Below are 25,618 nucleotides of genomic sequence, written 5' to 3'. Positions count from 1 at the left end.
GAGGCCATTTTCAGCCCACAGCTTGTTGTTTATTGTCCCTCGTCGCAACATTGCTGCATAATGTAGTTAATACTGTGGCACTCACAAATTGGTGAGGAAGAGTTAAGTCGTCATTTGGCAAGCAGAGTAACAACAGGGCTCACACTGAACTTCTCAACTCTATAGAAATCATGGGGATGTTTTTTCCCCACCACATACCAGTCTTACTCACGGTGTCGTAACAGAAAGAGCTACAACATCACACAGCAACGCAATAGGTACTGTAGATAACCGACAAGACACTACCAACGAACAATGAAAGAACCAAAGAACTATACTACACAGAACCAACAACTATGTGAGCTCTAAACATGTAACATAGCAGCCATTTACAACAATACAGTAGTACAGCAAAGCACTCTGGGAAACAGGATACGTGGACGCCGCATTGATCGGTGAGCTGGACGTCAACATCACCACCTTATTGGATGCGGCTGCGCTGTAAATGAATACAAGTAAATGTACTTGCGTTCATAAAGCGTCTTTCTACAAAGAAATGTAAGTTAATGCCTCTCGTTTATACATTCACACACGCACTAATACTGTATACTTGGGAAACAGTTAAGCACCAAAAACAATGTATTTCATCTTCTCAGATGGCTCAGATAAGAACTTTATTGATCCAACACAGGAGTAATTCACATTACATCAGCTATAGAGCACAAAATTCATGAACCCCTTTAAGTAAAAATACATTAAATCTTTCCAAAAACAACATAAATCAAGGCACAAGAAACACAAATGTATTCTTACTGTATATAAAATATGTAATACTGTACATTAATTATCTACTCTGATATTTGTGGAGTAGCCAACAAAGCAACTGTACTCATTTAAGAGTATTGTTACTTTACGACAATTTTACTCAAGAAAAGTTGGACAATATTGGCGTATCGGACATCCCTAATAATGACATATATTAAACTATTTTTTTATCGCCTTTAACACAAAGCTAAGATGTGTATGTTTTGTTCAGATATCTTAGCATATACTGACCTATACTGGATTGGTTTTAGCTTCTTTAGCGCGCAAAATCTATCAAAGTAGCCCCCTGTGTCCTTCAATTTTTTTTTTGCATGTGGCCCAAGCTGGCAAAAGCTTGGACACCCCTGCTCTACATTAACACACACCAGCTCATTGTTAGTGTCAGCAATATAACCACTTCTCCTTTTGCCCGTTTTACTCGTACACCTTTTTCTCAATTATTTATTGGAATAATGTAAAACAGTTACTGTACAATACTGAATTTACTTCTCGTTTCTGTTGAAAGGCTGATTTATTTATGGGTTAACACTGCCCCCTTGTGGTGATTTTAATAAACAATTACAAACGTGTCAATAAAACATGTATAGTATTCATTTCGTTATCATTTGTGGAAAACACGTTTTTCCATTTGTGCCAACTTTTTTTTAAAGGAATCAGCTCGACATGCTGATGTGACCTTTTGGAAAAGGTTTTCATGGAATCTGTCCATATTTCCATTTCATTTTTCCCTGCTCACCAATGCAACCAGTCTGACAATTGTTACATACTGGATGAGTCAAAAGAGCATCTGTTTTATTTAAAATATATGTTTGTTATTTTAACCAAAGACAAAGCATTAAAATATCATGCATACAGATTTAGGGATCTACAATTTTTACAAATATTTTATATATATACATATATATTTATATATAATATACATGTTTCCTAGCAAATGAAGCAGCATTGCTTAACTGGCAAAAAAAGGCATAATATAAAAATATATATAATGATATAATACAGTATATGTCTTGTCTGTTGTATAGTATACAGTACACAACCATTGTAATGCATAAAAGCTTTTTGTTTATGTGTTTCTGGGGTGACTGCTATGTTTCAGAACTGGGCCCCAGCCGGCTGCGAGAAGTTAGGAAAGTGTCTCAAAGCTCCCAAGTCAGCTCCCTGGAGGTGTGAATGGCAGCACTGAGTGAAAAAACGCAACTGAGGCAGAAAGGAGCACGAGGAAGCAAAACTTGGGCCCGTCTGCAGATAAACAGACTTTTTTAAGAGTTCAGTGTTTGAAATTATTTGATAAATTGTGCCTGTCATGTCATATCATGTGGTCTGTGATTAAGTAGCGCCTCTTGCCCAAAGTCAGCTGGGATAGGCGGTACATTTTACTCAAATGTATGCTATTGCAACACTGCACCACTGTGTAGGTAGGCCTTTATACCAAAACAATTGAGAGAGTTGTATCTATTATGTGCACACACATACTCAAGGAATATTACAAAAATGCTTCCCCATATATGAGAAACAGCGCTCCGTAAAATGCTGTGTAGCTCTTGTGTTGGATCTCAGAACATTGTACCTTGCGGTTACTGAAATAGATAGCAATATACTTGTATTATTGCACAGGAAATTCAAACACAGTACAATATTATTACAGCATTCTCACAGACTGAACCCCAGATGATCATGTATTCTGAGCAGTTATTCTCTAGTTGCAGATATATTTGGTTTCCTGTTGAGTGGGCTGCAGAGTATAGATTGCTACACTTTCCCAGACCATCACATTCAACAAGCCAAGAAGTGAAACCAGACCTCAGACAATGACATCAATGTAAGTCAGCGAAAACGGAATGTTGAGCAAAAAAGAAAAATGGCACAGTACATACTTTAACAATGAATACTTCTTGTTTGATGGTATTGTCTGATGGACATCCAGCTAGCTACCTGGATATACAGTGGTGTGAAAAAGTGTTCGTACCCTTCTTGATTTCTGTTTTTTTGCATGTTTGTCACACGGAAATGTTTCACATTATCAAAAAAAATGTAAATGCTAGTCAATGACAACACAACTAAACACAAAATGCAGTTTTTAAATGAAACTGTTTATTATTAAGGGAGAATAAATTCCAAACCTACATGACCCTGTGTGAAAAAAGTGATTGACCTCCCATTTCAAGCTATATGTGCCATTTAGCCATTTCTAAAGCTTTGGGACTCCAGCGAACCACAGTGAGGACCATTCTGGCGAAAACATGGAACAGTGGTGAACCTTTCCAGGAGTGGCCGGCCAACCAAATTACCCCAAGAGCGTAGCGATGACTCATCCAAGAGGTCACAAAAGACCCCACAATAACATCCAAAGAAATGCAGGCCTCACTTGCCTCGGTTGAGGTCAGTTTTCATGACTCCACCATAAAGGACTTGCATGGCAGAGTTCCAAGACCAAAACCGATGATGAACAAAAAGAACATTAAGGCTCATCTCAATTTTGCTAAAAAAAAATCTTGATGATCCCCAAGACTTTTGGGAAAATACTCTGTGGTCTGACGAGACAAAAGTTTAACTTTTTGGAAGGTGTGTGTCCCATTACATCTGGCATAAAAGTTACGCCCCATTTCAGAAAAAGAACATCATGTCAACAATAAAACATGGTGGTGGTAGTGTGACGGTCTGGGGTGGTTTTGCTGCTTCAAGCCCTGGAAGACTTGAAGGCTGTGATAAATGGAACCATGAATTCTGCTGTTTACCAAAAAATCCTGAAGGAGAATGTCCGGCCATCTGTTTGTGACCTCCAGCTGAAACGAACTTGCAAACATCCAAAACACACCAGCATGTCCACCTGTGGCCTAGTCAAAGTCCTGACCGGAGTCCTATTGAGATGCTGTGGTATGACCTTAAAAAGGCGGTTCATGCTGGAAAGCCCTCCAATGTGGCTGAATTACAACAATTCTGCAAAGATAAGTAGGCCAAAATTCCTCCAAAGTGCTGTAAGAGACTCATTGCAAGTTATCGCAAACACTCGATTGCAGTTGTTGCTGCTAAGGGTGACCCAACCAGTTATTAGGTTTAGGGGGCAATCACTTTTCCACACAGGGCCATGTAGGTTTGGATATTTTTTCTCCCTTAATGATAAAAAGTTTCATTTAAAACTGAATTTTGTGCTCAGTAATGTTGTCATTGACTAATATTTAAATTTGTTTGATGACCTGAAACATATAAGTTTGACAAACATGCAAACAAATCAGGAAGGGGGCAAACACTTTTTCCCACCACTGTATACTACAAAAAAGACAGACATTTTTTCTCACTAGCTGAAATTAAATCAGACTAAACTTCTGTTTTAGGTCAGTTAGGGTTAACAAATTATTTATATTTGTTAAATGCCAATTATGAGAGAGAGAATATGTTATTAAGAGATTTTTTTAATACTTTCTTCAAAGTAATTCAGTTTACATACTGTAAATTCCGGTGCATAAGCCACACCCACTAAATTTAGAGGAAAAAACAGATTTGCACATATATACACCGCACCAGTGTATCAGCCTGCACGTGACAACATCATAAAATGCCATATTGTGGAGCGCATGAGCCCGTGAGGACCAGGCATCTCCATATTTGAGAGGAGCCAATCATTTAAAAAAAAAAGCTCACAACAAGCTTGACAACCCATTGGAAAACATTTAAAAGTTTTCCCATAATGCATTTTGTCTGAGCAAAGCATTTCATTGGAGGACAAGCAGCATGGAAAGTGGATGGATATGCTGAAATATTGCCTCTGACATCACTGCAGTACCCCATTGAACTGGGAAAACTTCTATAAGAGTTTTTTTTTTTTCATTTTAAACTCAGATTGGTACATGTTTGTATATTTGTCAGGTATACCTTTTGAGTGTTAAGTTGCTGTGTGATGAGTTTAGTGTTCTAAATAAGATAGCACTGTGAGTCAGACTGTTATATTGTTACACTGTTATATACAATGACTTGCTATGAACAGAACAAGAATGTCATTGCATAGCAGAACTACCTGTTTTACTGTGCATATGACAATAAAACTCTTGAATCTTGAATCTTGCTATTTGCAATGGGTTGACAAGCTTGTAGTGAGTGCACTGATAGCTCGTGATTGGCTCCTGTCAAAGAAAGAGCTACCGTTTCCTCACTGACTCGCAAGCAGCACAATAGTTAAACAATTAGTAGTAGTTCTGAAGTAACAGTACATTTTCGTAGTATTTCGTAGTATTTCATTTAAATTGCATGTCCTGGGTGAAGTGTTTTGGGTATCCTTGCACAAGTTTCTTACAATAGTTTGCTGGAATTTTGGCCCATTCCTCCTCAAGGAACTGGTGTAGCCGATTCAGATTTGGAGGCCATCTTGCTTGCACCTGCCTTTTCAAATGTTCTTTGGGATTGAGATCAAGGCTTTGTGATGGCCACTTCAAAACAAACTGTCCTTAAGCCAGTGAATAGTTTGGTGATATGCTTAGAGTCCTTGTCCATTTGGAAGGCGCATTTGCGACCAAGTTTCAACGTCTTGGCTGATGGCTTCAAATGTTACTTCAATATTTCCACATAATGTTCTTTCTTCATGCTGCACAGTGGCCTAGTGGTTAGCATGTTGGACACACACTAAGGAGATCAGGAATATCTGGTTTCCAATTGCTGCATGTTCGAATCGCTGCACGTTCGAATTGCTGCACATTCTCCCGGTGCGTTTGTGTGTTTTCTTAGGGTACTCCGGTTTCCTCACACATTAAAAAAACAACATGCATGTTAGGTTAATCGGAGGCTCTAAATTGTCCATATGTATGAATGTTTCAGATATTGCATTTTTGCAGAGTACGAGCATGAAACAAGTACAGCTCGTCATTATTTGTAATCGTGATGAAGGAAAATCCTCATTGGGTAATGTATTCACTCTTCACGCTCGGTGACTGGCCAGTCACGCACAGCGACTGCCCCTCCCTAGACAGACTCCCTCCAGCCAGAGAGAGGAGTATGCGGCGCATTTGACAGAGCTGTAAACGACTCGTGTTGCGCAGGTCACAGCCTTTGTTTTGTTTTTTTTTCATCTGCTTGCTTCTAATTTTTCTGGTGATATAAAGTCAGCTGGAAAACTTTGCTCGTAGTACTGAACGTGGTGCTTTTGAGGAAACTACAGTGAACAAGGCTGACAGATTATTTCCCTGTTTGCCATCACTGCATGTTTTTATGAATCACCAACTTCACACAGATCATTAAAACATAATGAAATAATAGAGTCTTCCAGATGACTTACACACATACACAGTACACATATAGCTGAATAATAAACAATAAATATAGCAACATCTAGCAATCCATGCAATCCATGTCAATTTCACACTTAAAATAATGTACAGGTTTAAGCCCCACCCATTTCCTGTTAAACCATGCCCACTTCCGTTTTATGCCTTCCCCACGCCGAGTACAGATACAGATACAGATAAATTAGATGGGCGAACAGATACAGATACAGATAGTGGTGTACTCACTCATCCCTAGTTGTTTTTGTCTATGTGTGCCCTGCGATTGACTGGTGACCAGTCCAGGGTGTATTATGCTTGTACCTCACGGCCAAAGTCAGCTGGAATAGGTCCAGCATACCTCCCTCCCGCGACCCTAGTGAGGACAAGCAGCATAGAAAATGAATGGATGGTTCTTTATTCGTGATGCTATGTATTTTATCAAGTGCACCAGATCCTCCTGCTGCAAAACAGCCCCACAACATGATGCTGCCACCTTCAGACTTCAGAGCTGAGATGGTCTCCTCAAGTGTACAGGCTTCCCCATTTTTCCTCCAAATGTAACGATGGTCATTATTGCCAAACACGTCCACGTTCATCAGACCACAAGACATGTCTCCAAAAATTAGGGTCTTTGTCCCTATATATGTTTGCAAACTGCAGTCTGGCTTTTTTATGTTGCCTTTGGATTCATGGCTTCTTCTTGGTATTGTGGCTTTTACAAGACTTGTTTAACTGTGGATAATAACACACTCTTCAGCCATCACCTTCACTAGGTCTTTAGCTTTGGCTCTGGGGTTGATTCGCACATTTCGGACCATAATATGTTCCTCTCTGAGACACAGAACCTGTACCCTTCCTGAGCATGCATGATGGCTGGACATTCCCACGTTGTTTGTACTGGCAGGCACTTTTGAACAGATGAATGTGGGACCTTCAAGCATCTGGAAATTGCACCCGAGGACGAACCAGACTTGTAGAGCTCCCAACATTTTTTCCTGATATCTTGACTGATTTCTTTTAATTTTCCCATAATGTCAAACAAGGAAACAGTGTGTTTTGAGATGTGGCCTGAAAATACGTGCACAGGTGTTCCTCCTAAGTCAGGGTTTCCACTACATATCATTGATCATGGCAGTGCGCCACTCCAAAATAAAAGCTGCCACTCCTAAAAAAATTAGTTGTTTTTTTTTTAACTTGAAAACAATTTTAAGTAATATATTGTATGTATGGCTATGCATGCTATATAGATACATATATAGATTATTATTTATGCACATATTGACCACAATTAGTTGGAAAACAATGTAAAATATCATTAAAAAATGTCACAGCGTCAATTTTCCCGGCTCACTCAAATGTTGTCAGAAGCTTCCAAATCCATGTCAGCATCATGTGGGCTTCCCCACATTGTTTAAATACATATAGTCATTTTTGTGTACAATAACTTTTCAATTTGAAAAACTCCCTAAAATGTTCTCTCTCTCTCATAGTTGAAACATTTAGCAAATAGAAATAATTCTGGTAATCCTAGCTGATTTAAAACAGGGCAAGTCTTTCAGATAATGAGGAAAAAATGTTTGTGTAAATGTATGCTTTCAATTGTATGTGTGTGTTTGAAAAAATGTTTTTATTTGAAGTCTTTTCAAAGTGTTAACCAAGTACAAAAATCATTAACATGAATTAATGTCCTTGCTAGATATATATATATTTTATATTTTTATATTATTTCAACACTTTTCAACAAGTGAACAATTAAGTAGAGCAGTGGTTAACTTTATACAGTGGCGTACCCCTTCAAACATTTGACCTGAAGCCATGTACCCCATACTCCTGCAGACTTTAAAAAAACACACATATTTTGATATGAATTAACTTGAAATATTGAACATAATTAATGGGTGTTCATTTTATAGTAATTTCGGGTCATTGTGTATTTTTTGCATGGTCACTGTTAGAGCTGATAGAAATAGTTCAAGTTATTCTGTGGTTGTGCTGGCCTTGCTCTCACCTCTGTGCAGGCAAGCTGCCCGAAGGCCTTTCTGTGTAGGGGTGGGGGTGAGGCCAGTGGGGCAGACAGGTTGCCCGGCAACCTTATAGCATTCCTGCTTGCACAATAGTTCACAACCATGCACCCTTGATGGACACAAGCTCGAACCAGTTAAATACGTACGGTACACATAAATCCCATACTGACCCATACAGAAGTACACACCGCTGCGTAGGCGCGTCTTAAGCTTAGCATTTAGCTTTGGAACTTCCTAGTTTTCAGGATGTGAGTGAGAGTCCAGCATGCTGTACTTGTATCATTTTCCAGACATTTTTCACTAAAAGATTTAAAAGACTGAAAAGTGTGTCTGCCTGATGATCTCTTCTTGGGAAAACCAACCCGGACGTTTCATCACATTAACGTTTCACATGAGCACTAATACATGGAAAAGTAATCACCCGACATATCTTTTATTCCAGCCTGATGTTTGCATTCTTCCGTTTGAATGGCTTGAATTTGAGCATCACTTTTTTTGTCCACTGACGGCGGCTATAGCGTAAATCTGCATATTCATTTATTACCAAATTGAAGGGGAAAGTTGATCAATCAGGATTAAACAGTTATCTGAAGTAAAAAAAAAAAAAATACATACAACCAACGATAAAGCCCCACCACAATGACAGGTTTTCACCTCCAATCGGAACACCAATATAAATATAAACTTTGAGATCAAACACTATTAATGCATAAAATAATCATCAAATCTACGTATTTGTCCGTATGATGCACAGAGCAGAGCCATGAACAACATCGTGTGCTGTCTCCGTCCTGCAGTCACTTACGTTCTCTCTCAGGCCCTCTCGTAATTAAGAGCGTTAGGAGCTACTTGTTTTTCATTTTTATTCACGTACCCCCTATTACAATTGGCATACCCATAGGCTAAGCGTACCCCACTTTGGGAACCTAGGAAGTAGAGAAAACAATAACTTAAGAATAATGTTTCAGGTAATTATATTATTCTTTATATAAATGCAGTATTTTAAAATGTTTCTATTTGAATACTGTGTTAACTGAATAGAAGAACAGTAACATTCATTTAAATTAACATTTTAAGCTAGGTACTGTATATGTCCCCCACCACCTCGCGGTTAGAATTTCACGGCTTCACTTTATCACTGTTTTTCTAAAATATATTAATTAATCAATCCTGCTGTTTCTTGGTTGAATACGGACTATTGTTAGGAAAAAAAATATGCATGTTTAAGAAAATTTTATGTATTTTTTGCCTAAATGAAGTTTTTTCAAGCATGAAAATGTCAAAATAAACTAAAATACAGTATAAGGCATTTAAAAGACGCATTCAAATTGTGTATTCTACACTGGTCACTAGATGTCAGTAATGTTATTACAATGTTTGGTGAGACACACAAACGCCAGGCTTGAATGGTCAGAACAACAGGCTATTATTGCAGGTTTGAATTAGCTCACGAATTATCTCACAATAATAATAATCACATAGGTTACTGCTGCGTTCGGAATCCACGCCGAGCTAAAACTCAGCTCTGAACCATCACTTCCTGTCCTCCACACACCTGGAAAACATCTATAGCAACACAAACAGCCACAGGTTTTTAGTTATGTTTTAAACGGCTTATTTTTCTCTGATAGGTGTGTTACTGCACACCTAGAAGGCTCTAATAATGTTAAAAACAGTATTTAGAAAGTCGCAAACAGGATTTCTCTGATGTAACTATGAAATTGTTTTGTTTGTCGATAAGGAACCCTACTTCACGGAAATTCACTTATCACTGTCGGGTCTGGAACCAATTACTGTAACTGCAATAAACATGGGATTACTCTATTGTCATTTATTTAACTATTAAAAAAAATATATTTATTTGAAGACTTCAGGAAGTCTTTAGTACAAAAACACAAATTAACATTAATAATTATTGTTAAGCTTGTTATATTATTTCTATAAGTATTTCAAAAATATTGTTACTTGAATACTTCATTAACAAATATTAAGTAGAAAACCATGAATTAATATAATATATACACAATAATATATAGTATAATATATATACAAACTATTGTAAAACCTTATATTTGATTTTTAATAAGTGTTCATTAAGTCAAAAAACATTAACATTAATACATTTTAAGTTAGTTATTTATATACAGTCAAACTTGTCTATAGCGGCCACTAGAGGGAGTCTGCAAAAGTGGCCGCTATAGACAGGTGGCCTCTATAGACAGGTTGGCGTCCAGTTTGAATGTTGACCAGTAGAGGAAAAAAAATTTTAAAAAAGGGAAAAAAATAATAATAATGTTGACCAGTAGAGGACACTGCGGACTGCTGATAAAAGTTGTACAGCACTACTAGGCTTGTTATTATCATGGTTCATGGTTTTAATCCTGAACATGCATCAGTCAAACAGTAGCACATCACATAGTACAATTCACAATTTTGCATGTCCAAAAAGGAGTAGGAAGAAGCAAAGCTTATTTAATCCTACCCCTCATCAGTTTCACATCAGTTGCAATACATTTATTCACCTCTTGTTCTTCCAAGTGTACTTTGTAGGTCTACATGACAATGTAGTGCAATCATAGCCAAGGTTTTTACTTACTAAAAGGAAGCTAGAGGCTTAATAATAGCTGATAACTGATAAAATACTTCAGTTAAGTACAACCAAACTCAGTTTTGCTCCCGCTGCCGCATGCATGCTAGCATACGTTTTTTTTTTGTTGTAGCGTCGCTGGGAGCACGTCCTGTTCCCAGCCTACTTTGCGGTAATGTTTTGGTGTTACATGTTTGACCAGGAAACATGACCAGGAAATAGCAAGCTCAAAAGAAGACGGCTTTTTATGTGGAACAACTGACAGTTTGTGTGGATCTTGTAAATGATTGTGACTGAGCTAGGACTCAGTAATTAAAGTCTACACACGATGCCTTCATTGATTGAAAAACAAAACTTTTTCGTGCATGAAGCTTCTACTTGAGTTGGTAATTTGGCTGCTATATGCAGTCAGATATTGACCAAGGGAGACAAAATGGGTGGCTGCTGGCTGCGTTGGACAGGTGACTGCTATACACAGGGTCTATAACATGTAAATTTGCTGCGGGGGATTTTTCAGTGGTTGCTATAGGCAGGTGGCCCTTCTATAAAGGTGGCCGCAAAGACAGGTTTGACTGTATTTTAAATATTTTATTTAAACAGCTCAACAAGACGTGTTCACAATTAAGAAGACAAAACAATTAACATTAATTAAGTTTTAAGACGTCATTAGGGCGTAGAATTTTGAGGAAAAACATGAATATATTTCATTTGAGAATAAGGCTGGAACATAACAAGATGCTGTGAATACCTTCTGGATGCACCCTAATTATTTCTACATACGACTAGATAAGATTTTATATAGTTAATCTGACATTAATCATTAATTTTTAAGCCAGTTATATATTTATCAACTGTCAAGTTGTGCTTTTTAACTGATATACTGTCAGTCGATCCATGTGACATCATTCAGTGGACATTCCCATCGAAGGGGGCGCGTGTGTGCGTGCGCGCGTGCGTTGGGCGGGTCGTCCCACTGTTCACATCTGGACAAACAGATGTTGCTGCGGGCAGCTCGCCGTCGTGCTTCCGCGCTGTCATTGTTTCCGCGTCCACCTCCGAGGAGCCGCGTCCATTCTTTTGGGGCGTTTTAGACTTAAAGCAACTGAAACCTTTGGCTACTTTCTACTTTCTTTAGTCTTTTCCTTCAACATGGGAGACATCGAAGCTCCCAACGCGAGGCAGCCGAGCCACAGCGTGCTGCAGTCCGTCCTCCCCAGCAGAGAATTTGCCTCCTCCAGGAAAGGAATGCTCCTCATTGCTGAAGTGGTAGGAAACTTTTCTTGACGCAAACTCCAACGTCTTAAGTGAAACACTTGAGTACTGCTTCTACAGCCATAGTGTCCTCACAGGGTTGCCTTGAGAGCTGGGCGGATCGATACAAAATAAGAGGTGTTAGTATCAGCGATTCTGGCCCTTTATTTTACAGCACTTACTATAGGATCGATATAAAAAAATGTAGTATCGCCCACCACTACAATCTAGAAGAGTTGTCATTAGGGATGGGCCATTTTGGGCATATTTTGGTTTGGTGACAGTATTGCCGATAACCATACTGATATCGATACTTTTCACTTAAAAAATTTCAAGATCATTGAATGATTTGGTTTTTTTTTGCCTTGGATAAATTATATGATCAGGGAAAAAAAGGCAAACATTGTAGTTGACCTAAAAAATTGTGAACAATTTAACAATATTTAAAACAACAATATCAGGCAATACAACAACATCGCACAATTATTCCCTTTTATTACATTCAGTTGTTTCAGTTGATCAAAATAAAGTCAGTTGTGCAAAAATAACAAACGCAAAACACTGATACGACTTTTTTGAGGGGCTTTTTGCACACAAAGCTCTCTTTTGTCCAAGAACCTATTTAATATAACAACATATAAATATAACAATACTAAGTATGGGACAATATGAACAACACAACAACAACAAAACACAGATATTTGTGAAAATAAACTGAAAAGAACTGCAAAAATATACATCTCATCACAGTAGTATCAATACTACCGATATTTAAGCAGCCTGCCACTGGTTTCCGTTGTTGAAAAAAGGAGGCATGCATGTGAACCAACCAACCATCAAAAAAAGGACAATGGTGCAGCTCGTTGGCGGTGGGCAGGCGGGTCTTTCCACCGGGAATTGGTCTTTATGTTTTGAAAAATTTCCCTCATTTTTAAATGCAAAAGTTGGCAGGTATGGAAGGAGCAGTGCAGGTTTTTCCAACGTTATGTCTCTTCGGTCTTCTTTGTGGTTCCTGCTGGATTTGATCAAAGTGAAGAAGGACGCTTTCATGGTTGTGTCATTCTTTATTCATTCATTTATGAAAGCAAACACTTGGAATAAAAAGTTATGCTTAAGTACAATCCTGCAGCTAAATGAACCATCTTTATTGGAAAACTGTGTTCAAACGCTCAAGGAAACCACTGTGTGGCATTATCATGTGGGGAACATGTTAGGCTAGGTGACAGTTTCAAAGGTATTTGAGCTGCCTCCACCATGGGGTGTCCAAATTTTTTCCACGGAAGGCCACATACAGCGAAATTGAAGGCTGGGGGGGTACCTTGATACATTTTCCAATGTAGGTCATTACAGTATATGCTAAGTCAGCACAGAGGGCCAAAACTCTCAGCCGACTTTATGTCATGGGCTGAAATGGGCCCTACCCACGCCCCCCAATTTTGTATCTTGATTATTTATCCTGAAATTTTAAACACTTGTGTATTAATGCGTATTGAAAGCATTAAAAACCTTAAACATTCTTGTCCTAATAACCAACATAACTGGTAAATGTAGCACACTCGTATGCATCATCAATGCACACAGACACTCGTCTGTTGCATATATGCCCTGCAATTGGCTGGTGACCAATCCAGGGTGTACCCCGCCTCTCGTCTGAAGTCAGCTGGGATAGGCTCCAGCACACCCATGACCCTAGTGAGGATAAGCAGCATAGAAGATGGATGGGTGGATGTTGGTGAGCTATTCAAATAGTTTTTGTTTTGTTGGTTCAAAGCAAATTTCTGCAAGTTTATCAACAGTGTGATCTCTCATTTATCGTGGTTAACTGGTTCCAGACTCAACTGTAATAAGTGAATTTCTGCAAAACAGAATCCCTTATTTATAAAGGGAATATTTTCATAATTACAGTATAGAAAACCTGTAACTATGGTTTGTAACATTATTAGAGCCCTCGTGACATGAAATAACACCTCAGGAGTCACCTTTACACTTGTATTACTCAAAAAAGTAGACATAATAAGAGAAAATAAGACATAATAAAGACTTACACGCTAGCATTGAGAGAGTTCCTTGTTGTTATATTTTTAGTTCAGTTTTTTTCCAGTGCTTCCTATGGTGGCTATCATCTCATCAATGTAACAGCATGTAAAATGACTGACACCTAGTGACCGGTGGACAATACTACATATTAATAATATCTTATATTGAAAAAAAAATTAAAATAGTAAATTAACATTTATTACCACATAAACACACACAAAAGTATCGAAAAGTGGTAGTACTGGTGCAGATTCCCAGGTATTGGGCATCAGAACTGTATCGGTTCAAATGTGAAAGGTACCCATCCCGATACCTGACAGAAAATGGCAATGAATCCAGAGATTTTGGCTTTTAAAGGCTGTGGTTTTAAACTTTTGATCAGCCGATTGTTTGCAATACATTGCTGAAAAAACATTTTTTGTCTCACTCCCATTACTTCCTTCCTTAAGATCCAACAGTGCAAAATGTTCATTTTTGATGGCGTGTATGGGCCCTGTGATCGACAGGCGGCCAGTCCAGGATGTACCCCGCCTCTCGCCCAAAGTCAGCTGGGATAGGCTCCAGCTCTAAGCGTTAGAAAATAAACTTTGTGGTTGCAGCATTCACACTTTAAAGTCTATCCCAAGTCTTGCATGGGGCATGTATGCAATCCCAGCACTATCATGTGCTTGTGCAAAGAAAGCTTCTTTTTTTTCTACAGTCACATTGCTGTCATGTGACTTTCAGCTCATGTTGGGATGTGGTCACAGAGTGGTCATTCAACAGTCACATACTGTATAATGTGCAGCCTGGAGCGACAAAGCCTTTTTAGGCATTTAGTACCTTTCCTGGGGGCAAATACTGCAATAGGTATGAAATGCCACTATATACTCATAAAATACAATATGTGGTTGATAAATCACCGGGATGCTAAATAGTATTTTTAAACTTTTTTTGTGCTAACAATGTGAGCAAAGGCTTGTGTGCCGTGTAAAAGACAGCTATACAGCTGAGCTCATCTTGGGTGTATTAGACTCCTAACCTGCTGATTGTGCATTATGACCCGCCGCCCCTCTCTGCGTCAGACCGCCATGCATGCACCACAGCCAACAACAGCTTGAAAGCATGCATCAACTTTACAGCACGAGCTACACGAGTGCCTCCTTTTTTGGTGTTCACATAAGAATGCCAAAATCCTCTTTAGGTTTGTTACTCACAGCTAGTTTTACTACCATTTAGTGCCTGCTCACTCATTCCAATACCTTTTAAGTACAAAGGCTTTGTCATGATGATCTAAGGGGGCCTGGAGGCGCTATATAAACTATTTATTTGTATTAAAGTACATCATCGCCTTGGAATTGTACTTTTTTGTCCTTAAGCGTGTTCCAGCATGGTTTGACATCAGTGTGTACTTCTCATTAGTAGTAGAGGTGTTATGTTGCTTATTGCATGTACTGTGTGTGCATGTGCACCCTCTGCAGTGATTAACCTTCATGAGTCTTGCTGCAGACTTCCTGCACAGAACCTAGCTAGATTTTAAAGGGCTGAAAAATCAAAGGATGCATGGGGCCGCTTTGATATTTAAATTTTTTTTAAAGGCTATAAAAAACATATAGTATATATTGAGACGCCCATAAAAATGTCTGTTTTTGACACTCGGCTCGTTCCGCTCCCTCCACACCCTCCCCCTACTCCTCCGATTTTGAATCAACATGTTGTAATTATTAGGTTACATTCAGCTCCAAAACCCTGGAGCTGTTTTTTTATTGCTTCATCCATCCATCCATCCATCCATCCATCCATCCATCCATCCATCCATCCATTGACTTTCTATACCGCTTCTCCTCATTAGGGTCGCGGGGCTATGCTGGAGCCTATCTCAGCTGACTTCGGGCGAGAGGCGTTTTGGCCTTCAGCACATTCTAAAATACAAATACAATTAAACAAGAAAATAAAAAAAAATAAAAACAACATAAAACAAAAAAAGAGCAGCAATTTTATGAGAATAAAGTCAATGTTACCGAAATAAAGTCATAATATGAAGACAAAAAAGTTGTTTCATGAGAACAAATTTATTATGAAGGGTAAAGAAAGTTCATTTTAAAAGCATAAAGTTTAAATATTAATATTTTAATAATCTTTTCATAAACAAAATAAAAGAATAAAGTTACAATTTTTGGAAAATTAGGCTGGGAAAAAGTTAAAATAATAAAGTTAAAATAATATGAGAATAAAGTCATATTACGGGGGGAAAAATTACATTTATTTAAAATTACTAACATTAAAATATTTGTAAAATTTAAAAAATAGCAGCTAAAATGGAAAAACAAGCAAAAAAGTGTAATGTAAAGTGACAATTTTCATCTTTTTTTTCTTAAAATATACTTAATGTCTTAGAATACCTACATGGGCTGCTTTACAACATGTAAAATATCCAAGTGGCCTCCACATCCTTTGATTTTGCAGTACACCACCCTTGGTGGAAAAAGTTTGGACACTCCCGGTGTAGAATTCATATGCAAGTTTCACTTTTGCGTTTCACAGGCCCGTTGAACAAAGTATGAAATTTCAGCGCTTTATGAAAAAACATCGTCAGTGGAGCATAAAGACATAAACATGTACAAACTGTGGGCTTTTTTAAACGGTGGAACAAGTATGCTGTACATTTTACCTGTATTATCAGCTATTTATAAATTACAACATCCGACTTAGGATGAATGAGATGTGTTTTTTGCACCAAAAAAAACAAAAAAAATGGCCTATATTCTGGGAGAAAAAAAATTGAAATAATTTTTTGGACTAAAAATCTGCAAATTTGTGTCGTGATTGCAGTATTGGTAAAGCGCAGCGATCCACTGTATACATTTAAAGACAAACTTTTGTGTTATTCCTAGTTATTATTTATTCTTTACAATAACAAAAACAAGCCGCGGGCTGCACATTGGACACTTCTGTTTTGAATGCTAATGCACAACCTTTTTTTTTTAATGAAAGCCATTGATTAAAACGTTCATCTACAAGGTCACATAACATTTTTGTTATATTTGACTCGTGTTTGTACAAGTGTGTTTGTGCCTCAAATCAAAAGCATGAGGGATTTAGTGTTAACAGTGAATAAAGATGGTCTGTTGGCAGCAGGATCTCCTTACAGGAAGTGGGCCTGACGCTGTGAGCGGATAACGTCTCACAGCTTTGGGGGAAGTTACAGTACAGCTCTGCCTGGGAAGGAGAAGATTATAGCAAAACAAAAAGGCAATTCTTACACCCAAATAGAAAAGTCACTCAACCTCCTCGTTTTCAGTTCAAATAGTGTAGTGAAATATGGGCAAGCAGCCAGATCTGGTTGCCAGATGTCTCCCTTTGTCCATGTACTGTACATACAGTATAGACATTTAGCTTCAGCTGGATGGTGAGTGGAGTACAGTGATGAGAGACTAAAAAGGTGGTGGAGGGCTGAAAGATAGTGATCAATCAGGAAATAGACGGCATGTGGGAAGAGGCACACTTCATAAACAAACAAAGCTCACAGGAGAAGTGAAGTTTTAAAGTTTTCATTGAACTGCAGTCAACAATTTGGTTCTTCTGTCTGGTTTATGAAAGCATGTCCTGTCTGTCTGCAGTCTGTGTCCTTCATAGACTTTGTGTGCTTTGCCGCATCCACGGCAGCTGCCTTTGTGACAGTCCCCCTGCTGGAGTTCCTGGCTGCTCTCTTCCTGCTCTTTGCCTACTCCACCAAATTCAGCGAGAGGTTTAAAGGCTTCCTGTGGCCTCTTATGGTAAGAGGATGTTGTTGTGCGGCGCCAAAATAAGAATATGGTTGTGTTTTTCCTACTAATAAAAATGTTTCCTCCTTTACCTTTCAAAGGATTTTATGAGATGTGTGACTGCTGCTATCATCTACTTCATCATTTCCATCATTGCAGTATCCAAATATGTGGATGGTTCCTCCAAAGCTGCAGGGGTAAAGTAGATAGCTTAGAAAACTCTCTTGGCACACCAATGAACAAAAACATCACAAAATGTAGTATACACATGGTAATTATTAGGGATGAGTGAGTACACCACCATATGTACAGTATCTCTATCTGTTTACCCATCAAAAATATCAGTATCGGTACTCTGAGTGGGTGGGGCATAAACAGGAAGTTTAACTGGAACTGGGTGGGGCTTAATCGGTACATTATGTGTGAAATTGACATGGATTGATCAGAAGTTGCTATATTTATTGTTTATTATTCAGCTATATGTGTACTGTGTATGTGTGTAAGTCATCTGTAAGACTTTATTATTTCTTTATTTTTTAATGATCTGTGTGAAGTTGTGATTCATGCAAACATCCATTGATGGCAAACGGGGAAATAATCTGTCAGCCTTGTTCACTATAGTTTTCTCAAAGCATCGCATTCAAAGCAAAGTTTTCCTACTTTATAAAACCAGACAAATATTAAGCACGCAGATGGAAAAAAAACTTGCCGTATACAGCTCTTTGTGAAATGCACCGTGTAGGTTACGAAACAAGTTTAAGATTGCATCGTGCATACTGCAATGTATTGAGAGGGGTGTAATATGTATATAATGCAGTATGATAGTCATACACACAGAATGTTTGATGCAGCTGTGCAGGTGTACCTAATGTTGTGGCCAGTCAATGCATGTTACTGTTACCACTGTGTGTGTACGGCCAACTGAAAACTCTTATATTGTAGGCAGCACACCTGTTTTATGATGACTTCATGGAATAAGACAAAAGTACATTCCAAGGAAAAAAGCAGTCATGCTACCCCAATTGAGTTGTTGCATGTGTGACTGACGCAACACAAGCCTGCACAGCGCTGTCTTGTCAGATGACCGCATACTTTACGAAACAAGTTTACCAAGTAACTTTAGATACAAACCGAAATAGAGGGGAGCTGAGGAAACCCTAATAAAGTGGAGGCAGTGGGCAACGCCACACAAGCTGTTTTAAACTTGCCAGTTGCACCGTGTACGTAAATGAGGCACCGATCAACTCCTGTGCGGCTGGCGCCTGCACAGGCTGTCAGGAGGGGCGGTCGCTGTGTGTGACTGGCCAATCGCAGAGCGTGAAGAGTAAATACATAATGAGAATTTTCTTTCATGTACTCATTCTATGCTCGTATTTGGCAAAAATGCATTATCAGTAATGGATACTCGTTTATAACGAGTATCCGACTCCATCCATGAATCCATTTTCTATGCCGCTTTTCCTCATTAGGGCCGTGGGGTATACTGGAGCCTATCCCAGCTGAATTCGGGCGAGTGGCGGGTACACCCTGGGCTGGTTGCCAGCCAATCACAGGGAACATATAGACAAACAACCATTCACGTTCACATTCATACCTATGGACAATTTAGAGTCGCCAATTAACCTAACATGCATGTTTTTTTGTGCGACAGTATCCGTCTCATCCCTAGTAATTATGTACCATCTGCCATCTAGTGGAAGAACACTGAATTGTTCTGCCTGTCACTATACAATTGGTTCCAGCCCCGATGGCGATAGGTACATTTCCGCCAAGTAAGATTCAATATTAATAAATGGAATATTTTCGTAGTTACAGCATAGAAAACCTTTTATGACCTTCTAAAAACAGGTTTTAACATTATTAGACACCTTTATACTTGTATTACCCAATATAGTAGACATGATAAGGAATAATAAGACATAATAACTCACCGTAAGCATTGGGAAACTTCCTTGATGTTGTGGTATCTTCAACGTAATGTGGGTCGATCACATTGTATTAAAAAAAGATCTACATCAGCCATCCTCACGATGACGTTTGTCACTTGATATACAGGACAGCCAGTCTAACTTGAATCTGCCACACAAAGACCTACGGTCCGACAATACTGCTAGCTTTGTTTACACCACATTGCGCTCGCTGAAGTGACACAAGCGACGGCCGCCGCTTTAACAATAGCAATCTACGAAGCTAACTAGTTAGCCTCCAATTGATTTATTCCCAATTTAAGAATACATATGAAACTGAGTGGGAAAGAAGGATAAAAAAAAACATACCACTGCCACACTGAATTGGAGGAGAACCTTTTTTCACAATACTACGTCGGACTCTTCATCCATGGCTTACTTAATGCAGGCATTGTCTCATCAATGTAACATTACTGACCAGAGTGCTACATATGACTTGTCTTTAAACATTTTTAGACTAATAGTAGGCCATAGTCAACCATGAAACAGCCATCATTAATTCATTAATTAATAAATTTTTGAAAACCCGCCAGAGAGCGATGTAGCAAGGGGCAACTGTATCTCACTAGCGTAGAAAGATACATTATTCGTGGTAAATAAATGATAATTTTCAGACCAATGAAGTGAAATTGGGTAATTTCTTGATGATCACTTATGGCACTAATGTGGCACGGCACAGTGGTTGGGAATCTCTAGCCTAACCACCTCAACAGTATAGTACCTGCATCACCATTATTTATCATGAGGTGCACATTTCACCCACAATATCTTTCTTTCTTCCTCCTCACAGGTGTTCGGCTTCATTGCCACAATTGCGTTCGCTTTGGATTTTTATCTCATTTTCAATGAGCTTGCCAATTTCCTGAAGCAAGGAGGAGGGACCTCAGAGGACCCATCAGGACAGCAAGATGGTGGTCAGTTTAAGATATGCGTCCCTAATTTACTATTCTTTCTTCATTGGAAACACCTTATCCCATGCATGTACACAGGAATGCAATCTATCTGTGGCGCTTTGGTTTGTAAATATGTGGAACTGAGAGTCTTAATAACAAAAAGGCAGCCATGAAGCTCGTAGGCACTATCACCGTCACACCATACAGCTGAGCCCAAAGACAAAACAGCAAACTTCCAGCCTTCACAATAAAAACACTGCATGTCACATCCTGTCAGACGGCATTAAAATAAGAGTCTCAGAAAAATAGCTTCAATTTATGCGAGGTGGAACGAAGTTGGTCATGATTTTTGACTGACTTTTTTTGAGACAAAATGTGGCACTTTTTCGATAATGGGATTGCAGTATTTGTCTTATTCTGCACAGGTGTTGATTTGTGAAATGCGTCCAGTGGCATCACAGTGAAAGGAGCGTAACGTGTTCATTCATTACACAAGATGTGAGGGAAAAGCTGCTGCCAATATTGGTATCGGTAATAAAGTGCTGGACAATATCGGTACACAGTAATCCCTTGTTTATCGTAACCCAGTAATCCCTCATTTATCGTGGTTATTGGGTTCCAGACGCGACCGTCATAAGTGAATTTCTGCGAAGTAGGAGTCATTTATATAGGAGTCATTATAGTTCTAAATGGAATATTTTTATAGTTAGAGTGTAGAAAACATGTTTATGACCTTATAAATGTTGTTTTAACATTAGAGCGCTCTAGACATGAAATAACACCCCTATAGTCACCTTTACACCCCTATTACTCAATATAGTAGATCAAATAAGACAAAAGTCATTTAAGACATAAATAAGACCCGTGTTCATGTGTATGTGTAGCTGGAGCTGAGTGGGGAAGGACAGGAAGTGACATCAGGGGTTCAGAGTTGTTTTAGCTTTGCGTGGGTTATCGCGAGAACCGGAGCTTGTGTTTTCATTGGGCATTATTGTGCCTGTTGTGAGGTAATTCAAACCTGTAATACAAGTAAAAGCCAGTTGTTCCGGCGATCAAGCCTGGTGCTTGTGTGTCTCAACAAACATTACAATAACATTACTGACACCTAGTGACCAGTGTAGAATACTACATCTCATTACAATGTCTTTGAATGAGTCTCGAATGCCTTATATTTGTGTTTTAGTTCATTCGGCTTGAAAATGCATAATTTAGGCAAAAAATACATAATATTTGCTTAAATCTGCATATTTTGTGACTAATAGTAGGCCGTATTCAACCACGAAACAGCATGATGTATTAATTATGGCAATATATTTGTGAAAAAAACGTGATAAGTGAAGCAGTGGAATTTGAAGCACGGCGAGGCAAAGGATTACTGTATCGGTAAAAAGATAATATTGAGCATCTCTAATAAGAACCAAGTGGCTCATAACAATGGTCTGTTCTCCTGTATTTACAGTGCGTTACTTTTGGCTACAAAACTCTTGTGGGAATAATAAATGCGACATGCATCCATGCATCTATATATGCTGTATATATACGTAACATATTACAGCTATATACAGTGGTGTGAAAAAGTGTTTTCCCCCTTCCAGATTTCTTTTTTTTTTTGCATGTTTGTCAAACTTAAACGTTTCAGATCATCAAACAAATGTAAATATTAGTCAATGACAACACAACTGAACACAAAATGCAGTTTTTAAATTAAACTTTTTATTATTAAGGAAGAAAAAAATAGCCCTGTGTGGAAAAAGTGATTGACCCCCTGTTAAAACATATCTTAACTGAGATTAATTGAGATCTATCAGTCTGGAAAAGATTATAAAGGCATTCCTAAAGCTTTGGGACTCCAGTGCACCACAGTGAGAGCCATTATTCACAAATGGCAAAAACATGGAACCTTCCCAGGAGTGGCCGGCCAACCAAAGCACAGTGACGACTTATCCAAGAGGTCACAAAAGACCCCACAACAACATACAAAGAACTGCAGGTCTCACTTGCTTCAGTTAAGGTCAGTGTTCATGACTCCACCATAAAGACACTGGGCAAAAACAGCCTGCATGGCAGAGTTCCAAGACGAAAACCATTGCTGAACAAAAAAAGTGTTAAGGCTTGTCTCAATTTTGCCAAAACACATCTTGATGATACCCAAGACCTTTGGAAGACCTTTGGAAGGTGTGTGTCCCATTACATCTGGCGTAAAAGTAGCATACCAACAGTAAAATATGGTGGTGGTAGTGTGATGGTCTGGGGATGTTTTGCTGCTTCAGGACCTGGAAGACTTGTTGTGATAAATGGAACCATGAATTCTGCTGTCTACCAAAAAATCCTGAAGGAGAATGTCCGTCCCTCTGTTCGTGACCTCAAGCTGAAACCAACTCGGGTTCTGCAGCAGGACAATGATCCAAAACACACCAGCAAGTCCACCTCTGAATGGCTGAAGAAAAACAAAATGAAGACCAAGGGTGGCCCAACCATGTAGGGGGCAATTATTTTTTCACACAGGGCCACGTAGGTTTGGATTTTTTTCTCCCTTAATCATAAAATGTTTCATTTAAAAACTGGATTTCCTGTTCAGTTGTGTTGTCATGGACTAATATTTACATTTCTCTGATCTGAAACATTTAAGGGCAACAAACATGCAAAAAAAAGAAGAAATCAGGAAGGGGGCAAACACTTTTTCACACCACTGTAGATCTATACTGTAAATTCAGGTTAACGGTATTTATAAGCTGTTGCAGTTTAAGTACACATTGAAATGTGCCAATGTCGCCTATTGTGTTTTTGCTTTCCAGATGAATTTTCAGACTCGGATTCAGACTGAGATCATCGTCTCACAACTTCCAGAATAATTAACTCCAGGACACAAGACCACTTCTGCAGCGGACACCTTGCAAGGGTACATTACCAGTGTGTACAAAAAAGACGTTCTATAACTTTTTTCTTGCAGAATTGGTATTGTGTTTAATAAGAATTTCCTGTCGTGGAAAGGCAAAGTATGCGGCACTGTAGTGGTCCTGCCTTAATAAGCACAAAGAGCACAGATTCATTGCACACAAAATCATGTTTTCTATGTACAGAAGATGTAACAAAACATTGTTATTGACCTGGTGGCTAAAACGAATTGGTACAATGGAAAACAAAGGGTGAATTATGACATAACAGCTATATAGATATATTTTAATTTGCATTTCCAAAGCAAATGTGGAGCCAAGTATCAGTTTATCTGTTTTGCAATCTAACTGTGAACAATGGGCTGTGACCGAAATGTTCCAACACTAAAATGTCCCTCCAAATAGTGAAACATATAACAATTCCAATGTTGAAATAAACTACATGTCCAGATATTGCAGGTTGGCTGGTTTCAACCGTGTTTTTCACATAAATATTATCCAATTTAGACTTTTTCAACTTTGTGGGTCAAGTTTGTGTGTTGCAGTGTAAGCTTGTCTAGCGTATGTGCTTCTTCCGATATGTTTAAAGTGCTCATGACAACAAAACACGTTTCTTGTTGTGAAAAATAACCTTGAAAGGCATATTTCCTGTGTTAGATGTGTACTCAAATATTGAAATATTTACAATTTTAAAAAATCGGCAGTTTTTCCGGGTGTGGAGGGGGCGGAGCAAGTGACGTCTACAACAGACGATCCTACCCGGAACTGCTGCTTCACTGCAGTGTTTTCTGAACTTTAATGGTACAGTTCTGGATTAATTGCTGTTGTTTGTTATATATGTTATTTTAATATGCTTGCTCGTTGTATTAAAGGTTTTTACTGGAACGCTCGAAGAGACGGAGTAAGCTTGTTCACATTTCCTAAAGACACTATTCGCCTCGTCAGATCGGCAACATTTGACACATTTGTGCCACGAAGTGTCTGTCACATACTGACAGTCAAAGAAAATAAAAACATATTGTGGCCATTTTTGTGTGTGTGTTACATCATAGTTATCACAAAACAATATCAGTGATTGTTATTTTTGTGTTATTGTTGTGAATATGTCACTTTGTTGGCTTCGATGTGAGTTCATGGTTGCATGTGTTTGAATCTGGTTCCCGGAACGTAGTTTGTCTGTGACGTTCACAACCAAGATGGCGTCGGTTGAGAAAACTCGCTGGGGGGTGTGCTCAATCCTCACTTTATTGCACTCCTATTTCATAGTTGTTTATTTATCTACGACAGCAGTATGACACAATGTTTTATTAAGTGAATACTTTTATTTTGTTAATTGTGTTTTTTCCAAGTTTTGGGTGTCATGAGCACTTTAGGTACTGTGTATAATAGTACAGTGTTGTATTGTCATTGCATGATGAGATATGTTGCTGTGAACAGTTGATGTGTGTTTGTTTTTTGTGTCAGGCTTTCTACGACTGCTGCTGACGAATTAAGAGCACTAGAAAGCCGCAGTGACTGATTTTAATAACACCACTCAACAGCAATAATGTAAGGAAAAGCACCACTAGTGAGCTGTTTTGTAAGATGAATTTGCGGTAAATTGTAGTTAAATAAAGTAAATAGAAGTTACTCTTACCATCGATATGCACTGCTGTGCCTTCAGTTGGCAAGCTTTTGTATGTTTTCATGCTGTGGCTCCTGTGGCTCTGACCTGTGTGTTCATCTCTATTGTTTTGTATCATTTGATATCCTGTGAAAAATATATTTTTTTCCAAATAAAAAAAATGCTAAGTGATGATCAGTGTTAACGCGCAGTTTGCAAACATACACTCGCACAACACAGTGTTTCACACAAAATCCTGGCCTTTCCAGCAATGTGTGATTTGTTGGGAGCTACAACAGCTTTTCACAACGTTCCCTGCTACTTTACCATAAAATAAAGATGGTCGATGCTCAATTGTTACACAGTATTACATTATTTTCACCCAGGTCAATAACCCAATGCAAAAAAATCAGTGGGTGAGTTGTTTAAACAAAAAAAGGAAAACAGACGAAATAGGTGCTCTTCCCTCCAGCAACACCCGTTGATTGATGAATGGTTCCTACCGTTCACACTTACGCAGAGTGCACCGAGGAAGAGGGGACACCTAGTGGACAACATGA

At 38.6% G+C, this 25,618-nt stretch overlaps 2 protein-coding genes across 4 annotated transcripts in view; both read left to right on the top strand.

Annotated features, from left to right (window-relative positions):
• The window catches only part of galns (galactosamine (N-acetyl)-6-sulfatase), a 40,900-nt gene extending 38,252 nt beyond the window's left edge, over window positions 1–2,648 (top strand). For 2 of the 3 annotated variants that reach the window (XM_054769889.1, XM_054769890.1), the window contains one exon: window positions 1,904–2,648. In XM_054769889.1, the coding sequence (XP_054625864.1) occupies window positions 1,904–1,990 (87 nt within the window). In that variant the 3' untranslated portion in view covers window positions 1,991–2,648. The remainder of the gene's footprint in view (window positions 1–1,903) is intronic. The other variant, XR_008569747.1, reaches the window with a different exon arrangement.
• Window positions 2,512–25,413, top strand: LOC129178103 (CKLF-like MARVEL transmembrane domain-containing protein 3). The gene is made up of 6 exons (XM_054769895.1): window positions 2,512–2,626; window positions 11,806–11,936; window positions 17,558–17,713; window positions 17,803–17,898; window positions 20,459–20,582; window positions 23,357–25,413. The coding sequence occupies exons 2-6, from the start codon at window positions 11,820–11,822 to the stop codon at window positions 23,383–23,385; spliced, it is 522 nt and encodes a 173-aa protein (XP_054625870.1). The 5' UTR covers window positions 2,512–2,626; window positions 11,806–11,819; the 3' UTR covers window positions 23,386–25,413.
• The last annotated feature ends 205 nt before the right edge of the window (window positions 25,414–25,618 follow it).

This window comes from Dunckerocampus dactyliophorus, chromosome 3 (genome assembly GCF_027744805.1).
Source record: "Dunckerocampus dactyliophorus isolate RoL2022-P2 chromosome 3, RoL_Ddac_1.1, whole genome shotgun sequence".
Lineage (NCBI taxonomy): Eukaryota > Metazoa > Chordata > Actinopteri > Syngnathiformes > Syngnathidae > Dunckerocampus > Dunckerocampus dactyliophorus.
This window is presented reverse-complemented; position numbering and strand designations above follow the sequence as displayed.

Excerpts from the sequence above, each read along its gene's own strand:
- LOC129178103 (XM_054769895.1), top strand. The coding sequence starts at position 11,820 with ATGGGAGACATCGAAGCTCCCAACGCGAGGCAGCCGAGCCACAGCGTG. Across the intron at positions 11,937-17,557 it reads TGCTCCTCATTGCTGAAGTG|TCTGTGTCCTTCATAGACTT; the intron begins GTAGGAAACTTT and ends GTCTGTCTGCAG. Across the intron at positions 17,899-20,458 it reads GTTCCTCCAAAGCTGCAGGG|GTGTTCGGCTTCATTGCCAC; the intron begins GTAAAGTAGATA and ends TCCTCCTCACAG.